The sequence below is a fragment of the Salmo trutta genome, chromosome 32 (genome assembly GCF_901001165.1).
Source record: "Salmo trutta chromosome 32, fSalTru1.1, whole genome shotgun sequence".
NCBI classification, from domain to species: Eukaryota; Metazoa; Chordata; class Actinopteri; order Salmoniformes; family Salmonidae; genus Salmo; species Salmo trutta.
Genome location: NC_042988.1, coordinates 25212031 through 25229975, shown reverse-complemented (window position 1 = coordinate 25229975; position 17945 = coordinate 25212031). Strand labels below are relative to the sequence as shown.

Here is a 17945-nt window from a genome sequence, read left to right as displayed (position 1 = left end):
TTTGGAATCTACAATCGATAAAGTGTTTGTCACTCAGTATAGGCAGCATGCATGTTTAGTTTGAAAAAGTCACTGTAAAAGACTAAAACATTCTGCCCACACCTCCACAGAAATGTGATCAAATTCGCCATTGCTCTTTCTTTTAGAAACTGCCGTCCCATGGCCCAATTCCAACAGTTCCAAATCATACAGCAAATAAAGGGTGTTGAAGGGTGTTATAGTCAGGTGAATGGAGGGCGTTTTCCTGGCAGAGTTATAATGCTTGTTCACACACGCACAGTTTCATGACAAGTCTGATTTACAATGGGAAACATGCGTATGGCGTGCGCTAAGTTAATACATCTCAATATTGTTAGACGTATGTATTCTTTTCAGAAATAGCTTGAAACATACTTTAAAATGATGAAGAGTGGCCAAGCATCTAATGATCAGTGATCATTTGTGCCAAACCCAGCTTGATTAACTTTGAATACAGGCCATCTCATCGTCTGTTCAGAGCAGTAGAGAGCTATATCATTACAGTACAGTCGGTACAGTCCACACAGAGATCAATATAATAATGAGCGCGGCGGGCTTCAGACTCCTTCCTCAACAAGAGCACCTTTCATGTCTCAGAACACAAATCATCCAGAACCCACTGGATCACTGTGTCCCCCCTCTCGATGAACACAGCAGCAGTAAACATGATTCATGTCATTAGACTGACTGTCTCTCTCTCTCATCTCCTCCTCATATACATTTTTCCTCTCTCCTCCCTCCATCCCCCTCTCCCCTTCACCCCTCTGTCTCATCCTCCCCTCATCGTTCTCTATCCCCTTCTTCTTTCTTCTCCTCCAGGTGAGACCTACTCAGAGACCTACAGCCACACAGACACCTGTATCCCCTGCACCATGTGTACAGGTCTGATGCGCATGCAGACGCCCTGCACTGACTCCAACAATGCCATCTGCGTGTGTGACTACAACTACTACCTGAGTGAGGTGTCTGGGCGCTGCGAGCCCTGCACGGTGTGCCCGGCGGGCCAGGGCGTGTTGGCACACTGCGAGCACAACCACGACACGGTGTGTGAGGAGTGTATAGACGACACCTACTCCGACCGGGACAGCTCCCTGGACCCCTGCCTGCCCTGCACCATATGTGATGAGGGCATCGAGGTGGAGCTGAGCGCCTGCACGCCCGTCAGCGACTCCCTCTGCCACAGTAAGAGAACCAACGCACGCTCACGGCAACATACACACACACAACCTGCACGCTAGCCAGTAGCAGTAAAGTCTGGGAACTTATGGTAACCTTTGCCCTCCTGTCCTATCAGGGTTGTATAGTAAAGGCCTGTATGTCTCTATCACAATGTTTTCTTTCTCATGTGAATTTAGAAGGTCAACAGGGGTGACTTCCACATGTGTCTGTTCTACAGTCAGTGTCAGAGGGCCATGCAGGCCAAATTGTCAGACGGCAGAAAAAACAGAACAGCGGTCACAGAGGTCAAGAAGTGGTGGAGTGTCAACACAGAGACAGTGCATAATCTCCAAACTCTAACTAGAGGCCAGGTATTCCCTCTGCAGGCACGGTGAACACAGATGCACTACAGGGCAGGCTGCAGCACTGGAGCACATACCCAGGAAGCTGTCAATCCAGCAGGGTGGACGTGGCATGAAATCAGCCATGTCAGTGAATAATAAGCCCAGCCTCTGGGAGGTCCACTGCTGCTAGGGCTACAAGATATGGAGCTCCCTGCTTTGGTAGCAGGCTGGGTTAGGTTTATGGGACCAGGGTTGGCTCCACAGGCTGGGTTAGGTTTATGGGACCTGGGTTGGCTCCACAGGCTGGGTTAGGTCTATGGGACCTGGGTTGGCTCCACAGGCTGGGTTAGGTTTATGGGACCTGGGTTGGCTCCACAGGCTGGGTTAGGTCTATGGGACCTGGGTTGGCTCCACAGGCTGGGTTAGGTTTATGGGACCTGGGTTGGCTCCACAGGCTGGGTTAGGTTTATGGGACCTGGGTTGGCTCCACAGGCTGGGTTCGGTTTATGGGACCTGGGTTGGCTCCACAGGCTGGGTTAGGTTTATGGGACCTGGGTTGGCTCCACAGGCTGGGTTAGGTTTATGGGACCTGGGTTGGCTCCACAGGCTGGGTTAGGTTTATGGGACCTGGGTTGGCTCCACAGGCTGGGTTAAGTTTATGGGACCTGGGTTGGCTCCACAGGCTGGGTTTGGTTTATGGGACCTGGGTTGGCTCCACAGGCTGGGTTAGGTTTATGGGACCTGGGTTGGCTCCACAGGCTGGGTTAGGTTTATGGGACCTGGGTTGGCTCCACAGGCTGGGTTAGGTTTATGGGACCTGGGTTGGCTCCACAGGCTGGGTTAGGTTTATTGGACCTGGGTTGGCTCCACAGGCTGGGTTAGGTTTATGGGACCTGGGTTGGCTCCACAGGCTGGGTTAGGTTTATGGGACCAGGGTTGGCTCCACAGGCTGGGTTAGGTTTATGGGACCAGCAGGTTTGAGTTCCAGTAAATATACTGTATGAAGGAAATGATCAACTTTATAACAGAAGTCCTTAACGCCACCTCCAGATGACCTTTGGTACAGTAGGACTAGAATGTTCCAACGTTTCGTAAAGGTGATACAAATAAAGCTTGATATTGGTTTTGGATCATGGACATTCATTTTGGGTTTTGGAAACAAGATTTCCGTAATGGTTTTGGATATTAGGTTTGGAAATTTGGAACTTGGACACTTACTAGGATTAGTTACTTTTTGGATGGGGGTCTTGGATGAGGTTTGTGTGCTGGGCTTGGATGCTGCCTGGGCCAGAAATGCCACGTTGCATATGCAAGTGTGTTATCCATGGACACCTGCTACACTGTGCTGGAGATGCTTGTCAGGCAGATGGGGGTCATAAACCGCTCTTCTTTTAATGTTCTGTCATCTCTTGGCAGTTCTCAGTTAGTTGTGAAACAGACTGAGAAAAGATAAACCCAGAAAGATCAGGAGAGGAGGAAACACTCTCTCACCCACACATAGGCTATGTCCAAAATGGCACCCTATTCCCTATATAGTGAATTGCTTTTAACCAGAGCCCGTAGCGTGTCCTGGTCAAAAGTAGCACACTACATAGTGAGTAAAGTGTCATTTAGGAGGCAGACTCCTCCTCCTCACTGACAGCTGTTTCTGGGTTCTCAAAAAGGCAGAACCACCTGCTTCTGATCAGCCAGGGACATCTCTGTTCAGAGAGAGGGAGATTCAAATGAGAGAAGAGAGAGAGAGACACATAGACCGATAGACAGAAAGAGATCGAAAGAGATCGAAAGAGTGAGAGAGACAGAGAGACAGTAGAAGTAGTAGAGACAGTAGTAGAATGTCCAGAACCTTTCCAATTAATAATCACATGAACATGTCCAGAACCTTCCCAATTAATAACCACATGAACAAGTCCAGAACCTTCCCAATTCATAATCACATGAACAAGTCCAGAACCTTCCCAATTCATAATCACATGAACATGTCCAGAACCTTCCCAATTAATAATCACATGAACATGTCCAGAACCTTCCCAATTCATAATCACATGAACGTGTCCAGAACCTTCCCAATTCATAATCACATGAACATGTCCAGAACCTTCCCAATTCATAATCACATGAACATGTCCAGAACCTTCCCAATTAATAATCACATGAACATGTCCAGAACCTTCCCAATTCATAATCACATGAACATGTCCAGAACCTTCCCAATTAATAATCACATGAACATGTCCAGAACCTTCCCAATTAATAATCACATGAACAAGTCCAGAACCTTCCCAATTAATAATCACATGAACAAGTCCAGAACCTTCCCAATTAATAATCACATGAACATGTCCAGAACCTTCCCAATTAATAATCACATGAACCAGTCCAGAACCTTCCCAATTAATAATCACATGAACCAGTCCAGAACCTTCCCAATTAATAATCACATGAACATGTCCAGAACCTTCCCAATTAATAATCACATGACCATGTCCAGAACCTTCCCAATTAATAATCACATGAACCAGTCCAGAACCTTCCCAATTCATAATCACATGAACCAGTCCAGAACCTTCCCAATTAATAATCACATGAACATGTCCAGAACCTTCCCAATTCATAATCACATGAACATGTCCAGAACCTTCCCAATTAATAATCACATGAACATGTCCAGAACCTTCCCAATTAATAATCACATGAACAAGTCCAGAACCTTCCCAATTAATAATCACATGAACAAGTCCAGAACCTTCCCAATTAATAATCACATGAACATGTCCAGAACCTTCCCAATTAATAATCACATGAACCAGTCCAGAACCTTCCCAATTAATAATCACATGAACCAGTCCAGAACCTTCCCAATTAATAATCACATGAACATGTCCAGAACCTTCCCAATTAATAATCACATGACCATGTCCAGAACCTTCCCAATTAATAATCACATGAACCAGTCCAGAACCTTCCCAATTCATAATCACATGAACCAGTCCAGAACCTTCCCAATTAATAATCACATGAACATGTCCAGACATGAAAGTGTAAGAGATTGTGTCCTCTCTTCCCTTCTCTGTTTTCCTCACTACCTTCTTCTCTCTCAATTCAATTCAAGGGCTTTATTGTCATGGGAAACATATGTTAACATTGCTAAAGCAAGTGAACTAGATAATAAACATAAGTGAAATAAACAATACAAATGTACAGTAAACATTACACTCACAGAAGTTCCAAAAGAATAAAGACCTTTCAAATGTCATATGTCTATATACAGTGTTATCTTTCTCTCTCTCTCACTGACTCTAAAACAATAAAGTAGTAAATATGAGAATTGGGAATATCACTTATATCACTCATAAGTTGCGTCAGAGTCATATGGACTTCAGAAATCCAGTCAAACCGCACCATGTGTGCCTCATACAGTGAGCGAACATCTATGTCAGGCCTTCTATTATGAGTGATGTACAGTAGGGTACAATGCAGCCTTGTGCTGTACCATATAGAGGACCACCAGCAGTGGAGTTAAAGGGAGCACACAACCAGAGCACCTCTCACCTCTGACCTCGGGGCTCTGTCTTCTTCTCTGTGACCCTGTGTTGTGTTCCACTGGCCACGGACAGGACTAAGGACAGTGCTAGGGACAGTAGTGGCAGTATGGGGTGGCTCTGGCTGACCCTGCCCTGTGTGGTGTGTCAGGGGGACTCTGGCATGTGAAAGGAGCCACAGTCATACACCCATAAGGTCACACGGAAACATCCTCATTATTTTGTATAGTGATTTCATTTGAGCTTCATTATTTCTATACAGCCTAGACTTTCTTGTTCTGAACTTTTAACGTGAGTGGGATGGGTGTGGCTTCGTGACAATGATTACAAGAGCAGAAGCTCACCTATTTGACAGCTCCAATGGCCAAAACATCAGCTATGCGGGTGTTGGCTATCGCTGGTTAGCCCCATAGCGAACCAAGGTCTGGGGAAGTTCCTTGGCAGAAGTCAGCTAAAGAAGCTACATAATGAGGATTTCTATCAGCCTAATCGAGGTGTAGATTACATGTCACATTCCTATGTTCGAACTTGTAAACAAGGCTGCATGAAATTTCTCATAACGTGACTCCGTGCAGTCAATGGCAATGTTCACTTTAGGTTTAATGAGCTGCTTGTGGATTTGGTGCTCACCAGATTAGTAGCAGCAGTGCATGAGGACAAAAAAAAAATCGACAAAACAAGCAGTGGTGACAAAACATTTGAGAACGTTTACAGCACGCTGGTTTTCACAGCATTTCTCTGTTATTTCTAGATCAGTTAAATCTGCAGCAAGAGGGGAGAAATGGTCTACAATGCTGGCCATGTCAATATTTAAAATGTTGACATTTCAGAAGTGATATTTGGTTGTAAAGGCTAGCATGAGGGACAAGAAGTAGCTAGCCACAATGACCCATGGCATATAGGATATACCCCTAGTCTCTTGGAACATTCATTTGGACCTCTCTCTTCATCGGCAAACTATCACGTTTAGGTAAGACCCAGATGCAGACTGTGTCGAAGCAACAAAAGTCTATTACAACAACAGGGGCAGGCAAATGCCAGGTCAAGGCAGGCAGTGGTCAATAATCCAGAGAGTGTGTAAAGGGTCCAGAACGGCAGGCAGTCTCAGGGTCAGCGCAGGCAGGGGTCAATAATCCAGAACGGTGGGGTAAGGTACAAAACGGCAGGCAGTCTCAGGGTCAGGACAGGCAGAACGGTCAACACCGGGAAGGGCTAGAAAACAGGAGCAAGAAAACAGGCAGGAGCAGGCGAACAAATGCTGGTAGGTTTTATGAATAAAACGAACTAGCAACAGACAAACAGAGAACACGTGTATAAATACACAGTGGATAATGCGGGAGATGGGCTACACCTGGAGGGGGGTGGAGACCATCACAAAGACAGGTGAAACAGATCAGGGTGTGACACAAACAGGCTTTCACAGCGTTCCATATCTGAAGACAGAAAACATCACAAAGAAACAGGCTTCATTATACTTCAATTACACAGCACAGAATATTATGTTGCTATTATCTCGCTGTCCTCAAACTTTTCCCATCTCGGTACTGGAACTGGACAATCTTTTCATAATGTCCTGCCACAAAATGACCTGCCCTGTCCAGTAGCCTACACTCCCCCTTTACTGACAGCTGGAGATTCAATTTCATGGTTATTATTTACAAATGCATTTGGAGACTGTGTTTTTAATTAACAATGATTACATCAAGATAGCTAGCTAATAGGAAGTTTGCTAGCTGATGACATTTAATTCACTTAGCTTAACAGTGTGTAAAGTCAGCTAATTAGCAGTTCAATTGAGTTATGCTGGGTGTACACTACACAATTTTAGCTGTCCCTGAAATCTGAGACAAAATCCCCATGTCGTTGCCTACTCAGGGCGCACAGCCATCACCAACGCTCATTTAACTTGAGCAGGTCAGAGACGCAATCTGAGGGCTACCAATCTCATCTTCGAGCAGTCCCAGACATCCCAATATTTTCAAACATGTTTGATTTTATCGGAGCAAAATTTGCAATGCTCTTGTAGTGTGAGATGTGTAACAACAAGCTTTTAGAACTGTGATCAGCAATAGCCAATGAGAGCTCGCCAGAGAAGAAGCCAGTGAGATGTTGACATTGTTTTGCGTCACCCAGAATGTGTCGACTCTCCAGCAGGAATGATGACTACTACTAGTATGCGTTTATACTTGCCTTTAACCAAAGCGTTAAATCGTTACAGCTCTGAAGTGCACAAGCAATGTTATTCAATTCAAAATGTTGGCTAGACATTTCAACTCTGTGTGGCAAACATGAATGTCTGACTGAAAATATTTATGAGGCTGCTTTGAGCCAAAGCTTGTTGTAGCTACGTTAAATTAAATTACATCATTGTTGCAATGGAAAGTCTAGTCCATCAACTCTAAATAGCATACCGCAGCTTGTGTAGATCTATAAAACAACATGAACCCACTCATACCAATATCAATGAGTAATTTTGGTCAATACATGTATTGGTTTATCTGTCATCTGAGCAGATGATGCAACATTTACATGTCCATTTTCATTTCAATGTGTCGACTAGAGTATGGGAAGATGGCGGAAGTGGATGCTGAGTTGAAATCAAGCAGCACGTCGAGCAAATTTGGTGAAGACAAATGTTCTGAATGGAGAACAGTAGTTGAAATTGTCTAAAATTGTAGTGGAAGATATGTATGTGAATGATAATGAATTGCTTCTTGTTGGGATGCGTTTATTGAGTAAGGATGCAAATGTGGGAAACCTGTTTGAGGTGTCTAAAATGGCGTATTTTCATTCATTGTATTTCTGAAGAGCAGTATTTTCCTCTTAATGTAATGCCATGCAACACTCCTTCCGTGGCCTCCAACTGCTCTTAAATGCTAGTAAAACTAAATGCATGCTCTTCAACCGATCGCTGCCCGCACCCACTCGCCCGTCTAGCATCACCACTCTGGACGGTTCTGACTTAGAATATGTGGACAACTACAAATACCTAGGTGTCTGGCTAGACTGTAAAGTCTCTTTCCAGACTCACATTAAGCATCTCCAATCCAAAATAAAATCTAGAATTGGCTTCTTATTTCGCAACAAAGCCTCCATCTCTCACGGTGCCAAACATACCCTTATCTTATCGGCAGACTCAACAGCCTTGGTTTCTCAAATGAAGCTCGTTTGGAGGTTTGTTAACACATTGTCCAAAGAAGGGCCAGATGTACAGTTGAAGTCGGAAGTTTACATACACTTATGTTGGAGTCATTAAAACTCATTTTTCAACCGCTCCACAAGTTTCTTGTGAACAAACTATAGTTTTGGCAAGTCGGTTAGGACATATACTTTGTGCATGACACAAGTTATTTTTCCAACAATTGTTTACAGACAGATTATTTCACTTATAATTCACTATATCACAATTCCAGTGGATCAGAAGTTTACATATACTAATTTAAACAGCTTGGAAAATTCCAGAAAATGATGTCATGGCTTTAGAAGCTTCTGATAGGCTAATTGACATAATTTGAGTCAATTGGAGGTGTAGAAAGAAAGGGTCCAGATTGTCTAGCCCAGCTGATTTGTACGGATCCAGGTTTGCAGCTCTTTCAGAACATCAGCTATCTGGATTTGGGTGAAGGAGAAGCTGGGGAGGCTTGGGCGAGTAGCTGCGGGGGGGCGGAGCTGTTGGCTGGGGTTGGGGTAGCCAGGAGGAAAGTGTCATGACGTTGGCCTGAGGGGGGAGGTTTATGAACCCCATAAATACCTTTCCCCTTTTTCCTCTCTCTACCGATGTGACTATTTAAAATCCCTTTGTTAACATTGAGAGAGAGTCTGGTGACATAAAAAGATGGGAAACGGAACCGTATTTCGGTAATCCAACCAGTTGAAAATATGCGTTTGTACTTAATGAATATGATGTCAGTTCAGTTGGCGTCTGAGAAATGATTACTGATGATAGGACGACATAAACTGTATCTTGGAAAGTCTACACATTATAGTTATCAGATTCACATGGAATCGTTGTGCCATTTAAATGTTTAAATATGAAACTATTTGTGAAAAGATGAAATGTAATTTAGCTTCTTAATGAGAGAACGGTTTGTCATAGAGTAAACTCTGCCAACTCAGTGGCCCCGCCCATGTGAACAGACAGTGGTTGTAAACTATGAAACACGGCCCTCTCTCCCAATCCTATATAAGCCCCTTGATGAAAATGTAACTTGCTGTTCCGAGGACGTGCGGACTGGCAGTCCCCAAGTTGAAAGGACAAAGACCACCTACAGAACTAAGCCAAAATTCGCAAGAACCTAACGAAATTGGCATCAAATTTCAATGTGAAGGTGACGACCTACACGCCGGAAGGATGAATTTCGACTATACCAGCCAGAATATAGCATGAGCTTAAAAATATGGCAACTTGGTATGAACTTTGAACTCTTATTCACTAAAGAAGTGCTACCCCCTCCGCCCGCTAAACGTAGGCTAGGAGAGGACGGACAGAGTATCCATTCTACCATGCTCCAGTTCACCACTAGACAGTCTTCAGAGGACCAGAGATCCATGCTGGACAACCCGCCGCCCATTTACGACCAACCGATTGAAGCGCAGCTCAGAGTAAATATTTACTGCATTTTCCAAATGGCCGGTTATTTAGAATGCATAAGATTCTGTATTTACGATAGACTAGCTGCCTACGGCCCGATAGACACATAGCTTCTCCCTTTGTTCCTCAGTCTTCCCGCTCTTTCAATCAAACCCAACCCCCTTTTCTTTGTGTAACCAGCCGTCATATCTGTTCCGTCCACTAAGGACGTTTTCTTTATGACAATTTGTAATCAATGTATGATCCATTCTGGGTAGATGTAATTCTGTGTGATTATTTAGGTATTTAGTAAATAAATAATTTAACCAAATTTTGTATTGCTGATTCAACTTGTTAGCCAGGGTTCGTGAAGATAACCAAGAATTTACAACTTTCAGATGAGACTGAATAAAGTGACGATTAAATATTGACTGCTATTGATGTAAAAGATTACCAGGTCTTTAAGAGATAATTCGGAAGATAACAGCTCTATAAACATTATTTCGTGTTGCCCCCGACTTTCTAGTTAATTACATTAACCTGATTAGCTTAATCAGGTAAAATTAATTACAGAGAAATTATTTTATAGAATAGCATGTCATATCACTTAATCCGGCATAGCCAAAGACACGACAAAAGCATGGCCAGCCGTAGAGAAATGCTTATTGAAATTCTCGATTATCGTGGATTTATCGGTGGTGACAGTGTTTCCTAGCCTCAGTGCAGTGGGCAGGGTGGAGGTACTCTTATTCTCTATGGACTTTACTGTGTCCCAAAACTTTTTGGAGTTAGAGCTACAGGATGGGATAACAGTGACGCACATAACACACAGCACCCCTTCTATGGGCGTGTGGGGGAGGGTTCTTGAAACACAACATCCAATCAAAATCTTGCCTCTGGGAGCCAGTGGACCATTCAAACCATTTTTGCAGTAAAAAATTATCCAGACTTCGGCAGTTAACGCTTGATCTGATTGAGTCTAACTCAGTCAATGTGTGTGATACTAGATTTCAATCTTGCTGACACTGTGTGTGTGTGTGTGTGTGTGTGTGTGTGTGTGTGTGTGTGTGTGTGTGTGTGTGTGTGTGTGTGTGTGTGTGTGCTCAAATGTGTGTGTGCACGTGTGTGTGTTTAAGTAGCTGCAGCAGGCATTTTCACATACTCCCTTCATATCCAGCTGTTTCCAAGTGGCGATCACTCACAATGAGAGAATGATGAGAGAGAGGGGGGGGGCATCAGATGTGCTGTTCTGTGTGGACTGGAGGGTCGATAAGAGTGCTGGGGTTTCTCCTGCTCACACTCAGGTTTCGCTGGCTGACCTTTATGAGCACCGAACACTCTGCAAGACCCACACGGACTTAGACAGACACTCTCTCTCTCTCCCTCTCTCTTTATCTCTCTCTGCTCACATCTCTCTATCTCTCTCCCTCTCTCTTTATCTCTCTCTGCTCACATCTCTCTCTCTCTCTCCCTCTCTCTTTATCTCTCTCTGCTCACATCTCTCTCTCTCTCTCTCTCTCTCTCGCAGTCTTTATCTCTCTCAGCTCACAACTCTCTCTCTCTCTCATCCTCTCTCAGCTCACATCTCTCTCTCTCTCTCTCTCTCTCATCCTCTCTCAGCTCACAACTCTCTCTCTCTCATCCTCTCTCAGCTCACATCTCTCTCTCTCTCTCATCCTCTCTCAGCTCACATCTCTCTCTCTCTCATCCTCTCTCAGCTCACAACTCTCTCTCTCTCATCCTCTCTCAGCTCACAACTCTCTCTCTCTCATCCTCTCTCAGCTCACATCTCTCTCTCTCTCTCTCATCCTCTCTCAGCTCACAACTCTCTCTCTCTCTCTCATCTTCTCTCAGCTCACATCTTTCTCTCTCTCTCATCCTCTCTCAGCTCACAACTCTCTCTCTCTCATCCTCTCTCAGCTCACAACTCTCTCTCTCATCCTCTCTCAGCTCACATCTCTCTCTCTCTCTCTCATCCTCTCTCAGCTCACATCTCTCTCTCTCTCTCATCCTCTCTCAGCTCACAACTATCTCTCTCTCATCCTCTCTCAGCTCACAACTCTCTCTCTCTCATCCTCTCTCAGCTCACAACTCTCTCTCTCTCTCATCCTCTCTCAGCTCACATCTCTCTCTCTCTCTCTCATCCTCTCTCAGCTCACAACTCTCTCTCTCTCTCATCCTCTCTCAGCTCACATCTCTCTCTCTCTCTCATCCTCTCTCAGCTCACATCTCTCTCTCTCTCTCATCCTCTCTCAGCTCACATCTCTCTCTCTCTCTCATCCTCTCTCAGCTCACAACTCTCTCTCTCTCTCATCCTCTCTCAGCTCACATCTCTCTCTCTCATCCTCTCTCAGCTCACAACTCTCTCTCTCTCTCATCCTCTCTCAGCTCACATCTCTCTCTCTCTCTCTCATCCTCTCTCAGCTCACATCTCTCTCTCTCTCTCTCATCCTCTCTCAGCTCACAACTCTCTCTCTCTCATCCTCTCTCAGCTCACAACTCTCTCTCTCTCATCCTCTCTCAGCTCACATCTCTCTCTCTCTCTCATCCTCTCTCAGCTCACAACTCTCTCTCTCATCCTCTCTCAGCTCACAACTCTCTCTCTCTCCTCTCTCAGCTCACAACTCTCTCTCTCTCTCATCCTCTCTCAGCTCACATCTCTCTATCTCTCTCTCATCCTCTCTCAGCTCACATCTCTCTCTCTCTCTCTCATCCTCTCTCAGCTCACAACTCTCTCTCTCTCATCCTCTCTCAGCTCACATCTCTCTCTCTCTCTCATCCTCTCTCAGCTCACAACTCTCTCTCTCTCTCATCCTCTCTCAGCTCACATCTCTCTCTCTCTCTCCTTCCCTCTCTGTTCCTCTCCATCTCTCAGCTCAACTGTCTCTCCTCCACCATGCGGTTGTGTGTGTTGGTGAGTGTGCAGACTGTGTGTGAGACAGGGTTATTGCACAATTCCTTAAACACTAAAGTTTAGCTGTTCATGACTCAGCTTATCACCTACAGACCCTTCTTAGATAAATAGGGAGAAATTCTTTGTCTCTCCCTCCTTATCTCTTCCCCCACTCTCTCTCTCTCAGCCTCTCTTCTCCTCCATCTCTCCTTCCCTTTCTCCCCGAGCAGCCTTGAGTGGTTAGGCCAAGGGAAAAGAGGGGGAAAAGGGATGAGGGGAGGAGTGGGTCATTCAGTGCCTTCACTGCTGCAGTGTAATTACTCCTGCTAATCAGAGCACTTTACAGCAGGGCTTCTGTTCCTCTACTCCTCCATCCTCTCACCTCCTTTCTCCCCCTTCCCTCCTCTCTCCCCCACTCTCCTCATCGCTCCAATACACTCTCTTAATACTGTCCCTTTCTGACTCTCTCTCTACCCACACTCTCCCTATTAAATCTCACTCTCTATGGAAAGCAGAACGCCAACTTGAATAATTTAATCCGGGGAGAGAGAAGTGTCTGTCTGTCTGTGTGTGTGCGTGCGTGTGTGTGTGTGGTGTTTACAAGAGGCCTAGGCAGATAGAGAGAGGCCGTAATGAGACAGTGGGAGAGTGTTCTCTGATAGATAAAGAGGTCATTGTGCGTGTGGTGTGTTTGATAACTGTCCTCCACCCCAACTTGACTGCAAGGAACCAAGGAGGGAATACAGTGCCTTGACTTTTTCCATATTTTGTTGTGTTACAGCCTGAATTTAAAATTTATTAAATTGAGATCTTTTGTCACTGGCCTACACACAATACCCCATAATGTCAAAGTGGAATTATGTTTCTATACTTTCTTTGTTGTTGGACAAATTAATTAAAAATGAAATGCTGAAATGTATTTGAGTCAATATGCAATCAACCCCTTTGTTATGGCAAGCCTAAAAAAATTCAGGAGTAAAAATCTGCTTAACAAGTCACATAATAAGTTGCATGGACTCACTCTGTGCGCAACAATAGTGTTTAGCATGATTTTTGAACGACTACCTCATTTCTGTACCCCACACATACAATTATCTTTAATGGCCCTCAGTTGAGCAGTGAATTTCAAACACAGATTCAACCACAAAGACCCGGGAGGTTTTCCAATGCCTCGCAAAAAGACGGGCACCTATTAGAAGATAGGTTAAATATCCCATTGAATATTCCTTTGAACATGGTGAAGTTATTAACTACACTTTGGATGGTGTATTAATACACCCAATCACTACAAAGATACAAGCAACCTTCCTAACTCAGTTACCAGGGATTTCAACAAGAGGCCAATGGTGACTTTAAAATAGTTACAGAGTTTAATGGCAGTTATAGGAGGAAACTGAGGAGGGATCAACAACATTGTAGTCACTTTACAATATTAACCTAATTGAGTGAAAAGAAGGAAGCCTGTACAGCATCCTGTTTGCAATAAGGCACTAAAGTATTACTGCAGAAAATGTGGCAAAGAAATTCACTTTTTGTCCTGAATACAAAGTGTTATGTTTGTGGCAAATCAATACAACACCTGTACCACTCTCCATATTTTCTAGTATAGTGGTGGCTGCATCATGCTATGGGTATGCTTGTAATCATTAAGGACTGGGGAGTTTTTCAGGATAAAAAAGAAATGGAATGGAGCTAAGCACAGGCAAAATCCTAGAGGAAACTTCAGTCTGCTTTCCGCCAGACACTTGGAGATTAATTTACCTTTCAGCAGGACAAGAAACTAAAACACAAGGCCACATTTACACTAAAGTTGCTTACCAAGAAGACAGTAAATGTTCCTGAGTGGCCGAGTTACAGTTTTGACTTAAATCTACTTGAAGATCTATGACAAGACCTGAAAATGGTTGTCTAGCAATGATCAGCAACCAATTTGACAGAGCTTGGAAAGCTCTCAGAGACGTACCCAGAAAGACTCACAGCTGTAATTACTGCCAAGGGTGCTTCTACAAAGTATTGACTCAGGGGTGTGAATACTTATGTAAATGAGATATTTCTGTATTTCATTTTCAATACATTTGCAAAAATTCTAAAAACATGTTCACTTTGTCATTATGTCATATTGTGTGTAGATGGGTGAGGAAAACATATTTTTAATCAATTTTGAATTCAGGCTGTAACAACAAAATGTGGAGTAAGTCAAGGGGTATGAATACATTCTTAAGGCACTGTACAGGGTTACCTTTACAATAAAAAACTAAAATGCCAAATAAAATACAATTAAATAGCATTTCTCTATCCTCCTCCACTCCCCCTAATAAACAGTTATTCACAGGCCTGGGCTCATAAAAGCTCAGGGAAGTTTTATTTGTTTCAGAGACATTTAAAATCCATTGAAGCTGAAATAAAACAGTTAAACCACGGCCGCCTTTGGCTAACACGCTTAGCCGACCGAGACAGGCACTGGAGCCGCAGGTTTATTTCCCAGTTAACTGCCTTACTTTCTAGATCAGCACCGGGTTGATACATACATGCAGGTAAGCATGAGATATGAGAGAAAAACAGAGAGAAAGAGGCCAAGGGGTTCAGATGGAATATAGAAAGAAAGAGAGAAAAAAGAGACACAGCTAGAAGGAGGAAAAGAGCAAGCTTGTGTTGGTGACAGTGAGTGTTGAGTCACTCTGACTCACTGTGATCACCCCAGATTGCCATCCGTAGGGTACCGGATGAAATGGCTATCAGAACTCACACACACCGTCTCCAAAGGTGTGAATAAATGGTGTGTGTGTGGTCATTGTAGAATTATAGGGCTGACGTAGTCGCTGCATGCACTGTATGACTCACGCAGTGGAAAAAGTGGAAAGAGGGGAATTTGAAGTGATTGTGGAAATCTCATCTTTGGGAACCTCTTGTTTAATCACCATAATGCTAAACCGACTGTAACTGATTGGTGAATAGAGATGGAAGGAGAAGCACAGTTCCTGAAAGTTCAAGCATCAAATCAAATCAAATGTATTTATATAGCCCTTCTTACATCAGCTGATATCACAAAGTGCTGTACAGAAACCCAGCCTAAAACCCCAAACAGCAAGCAATGCAGGTGTAGAAGCACGGTGGCTAGGAAAAACTCCCATGAAAGGCCAAAACCTAGGAAGAAACCTAGAGAGGAACCAGGCTATGAGGGGTGGCCAGTCCTCTTCTGGCTGTGCCGGGTGGAGATTATAACAGCACATGGCCTAGATGTTCAAATATGACCAGCATTGTCAAATAATAATAATCATAGTAGTTGTCGAGGGTGCAACAAGTCAGTAACACAAGAGTAAGTGTCAGTTGGCTTTTTCATAGCCGATCTTTGAGAGTATCTCTGTCGCTCCTGCTGTCTCTAGAGAGTTGAAAACAGCAGGTCTGGGACAGGTAGCACGTCCGGTGAATAGGTCAGGGTTCCAGCAGGTCTGGGACAACAGGTCTGGGACAGGTAGCATGTCCGGTGAACAGGTCAGGGTTCCATAGCTGCAGGCAGAACAGTTGGAACTGGAGCAGCAGCACGGCCAGGTGAACTGGGGACAGCAAGGAGTCATCAAGCCAGGTAGTCCTGAGGCATGGTCCTAGGGCTCAGGTCCTCCGAGAGAGAGAAAGAAAGAAAGAGAGAAAGAGAGAATTAGAGAGAGCATATTTAAATTCACACAGGACACCGGAAAAGACAAGAGAAATACTCCAGATGTGACAGACTGACCCTAGCCCCCCGACACATAAACTACTGCAGCATAAATACTGGAGGCTGAGACAGGAGGGGGTCAGGAGACACTGTGGTCCCATCCGATGAAACCCCCGGACAGGGCCAAACAGGTAGGATATAACCCCACCCACTTTGCCAAAGCACAGCCTCCACACCACTGGAGGGATATCTCCAACCACCAACATACCATCCCGGGACAAGGCCGAGTATAGCCCACAAAGATCTCCGCCACGGCACAGCCCAAGGGGGGGCGCCAACCCAGAAAGGAAGACCACGTCAGTGACTCAACCCACTCAAGTGACGCACCCCTCCCAGGGACGGCATGGAAGAACACCAGTAAGCCAGTGACTCAGCCCCTGTAATAGGGGTAGAGGCAGAGAATCCCAGTGGAAAGAGGGGAAACCGGCCAGGCAGAGACAGCAAGGGCGGTTCGTTGCTCCAGCCTTTCCGTTCACCTTCACACCCCTGGGCCAGACTACACTTAATCATTGGACCTACTGAAGAGATATGTTTTCAGTAAAGACTTAAAGGTTGAGACTGAGTCTGCGTCTGCATGTTCTGTTACATTTACATTTAAGTCATTTAGCAGACGCTCTTATCCAGAGCGACTTACAAATTGGTGCATTCACCTTATGATATCCAGTGGAACAACCACTTTACAATAGTGCATCTAAATCTTTTTAAGGGGGGGGGTTAGAAGGATTACTTTATCCTATTCCAGGTATTCCTTAAAGAGGTTGGGGTTTAAGGTGTCTCCGCAAGGTGGTGATTGACTCCGCTGTCCTGGCGTCGTGAGGGAGCTTGTTCCACCATAGGGGTGCCAGAGCAGCGAACAGTTTTGACTGGGCTGAGCGGGAACTGTGCTTCCTCAGAGGTAGGGGGGCCAGCAGGCCAGAGGTGTATGAGCGCAGTGCCCTCGTTTGGGTGTAGGGACTGATCAGAGCCTGAAGGTACGGAGGTGCCGTTCCCCTCACGGCTCCGTAGGCAAGCACCATGGTCTTGTAGCGGATGCGAGCTTCAACTGGAAGCCAGTGGTGAGAGCGGAGGAGCGGGGTGACGTGAGAGAACTTGGGAAGGTTGAACACCAGACGGGCTGCGGCGTTCTGGATGAGTTGTAGGGGTTTAATGGCACAGGCAGGGAGCCCAGCCAACAGCGAGTTGCAGTGTTACACCTACACTGGGACTGACAGACTGGAAACGTGACTACCATTCCCACTGGCCACACACTTGTGACCTGACCTTGGCCTAAAATAATTCCCTGAAATCGATACCATGCCTTTAAATAGGTTGAGTTTTATTTTTGTGTCTTGGTGTGACGTGGCTGTGAGCAGGGAGTGTCCAGTGAGGAACGGTATTCTCTACAGTTTCAGTAAACCTATCCCTCCCTACAGACAAAGGAATGTCCTGTCATCGCCAAGGAAACAGCTAGGAGATATGAGTCTTAACAAGCTGCAGAATTTAACAAATGTACCCTAAGACTCCCATCAGTGTCCCGGGGGAGCGTAAATAAATATGCATTCAATCAATGTGGAGAAAAAAAATGAAAAACAGCCTTGTCAGTAATAAAAAGAAGTGCTGAATTTTGACAGTTCGTTATTATTGTGATGGTCCACTGCTTTTCTTTGTGTCAAACTGTCAAGAGACCACATCACTGACCAGAACTGCCATTTCATACTTCACTGTGTTC

The 17945-nt window shown here is 44.8% G+C and overlaps 1 protein-coding gene across 1 annotated transcript in view; it reads left to right on the top strand.

The window, feature by feature from the left end:
* The window catches only part of LOC115171538 (tumor necrosis factor receptor superfamily member 16-like), a 45668-nt gene that overhangs the window by 14652 nt on the left and 13071 nt on the right, over positions 1–17945 (top strand). The window contains exon 3 of the mRNA XM_029728469.1: positions 838–1200. Coding sequence (XP_029584329.1) covers positions 838–1200 — 363 coding nt within the window. The remainder of the gene's footprint in view (positions 1–837; positions 1201–17945) is intronic.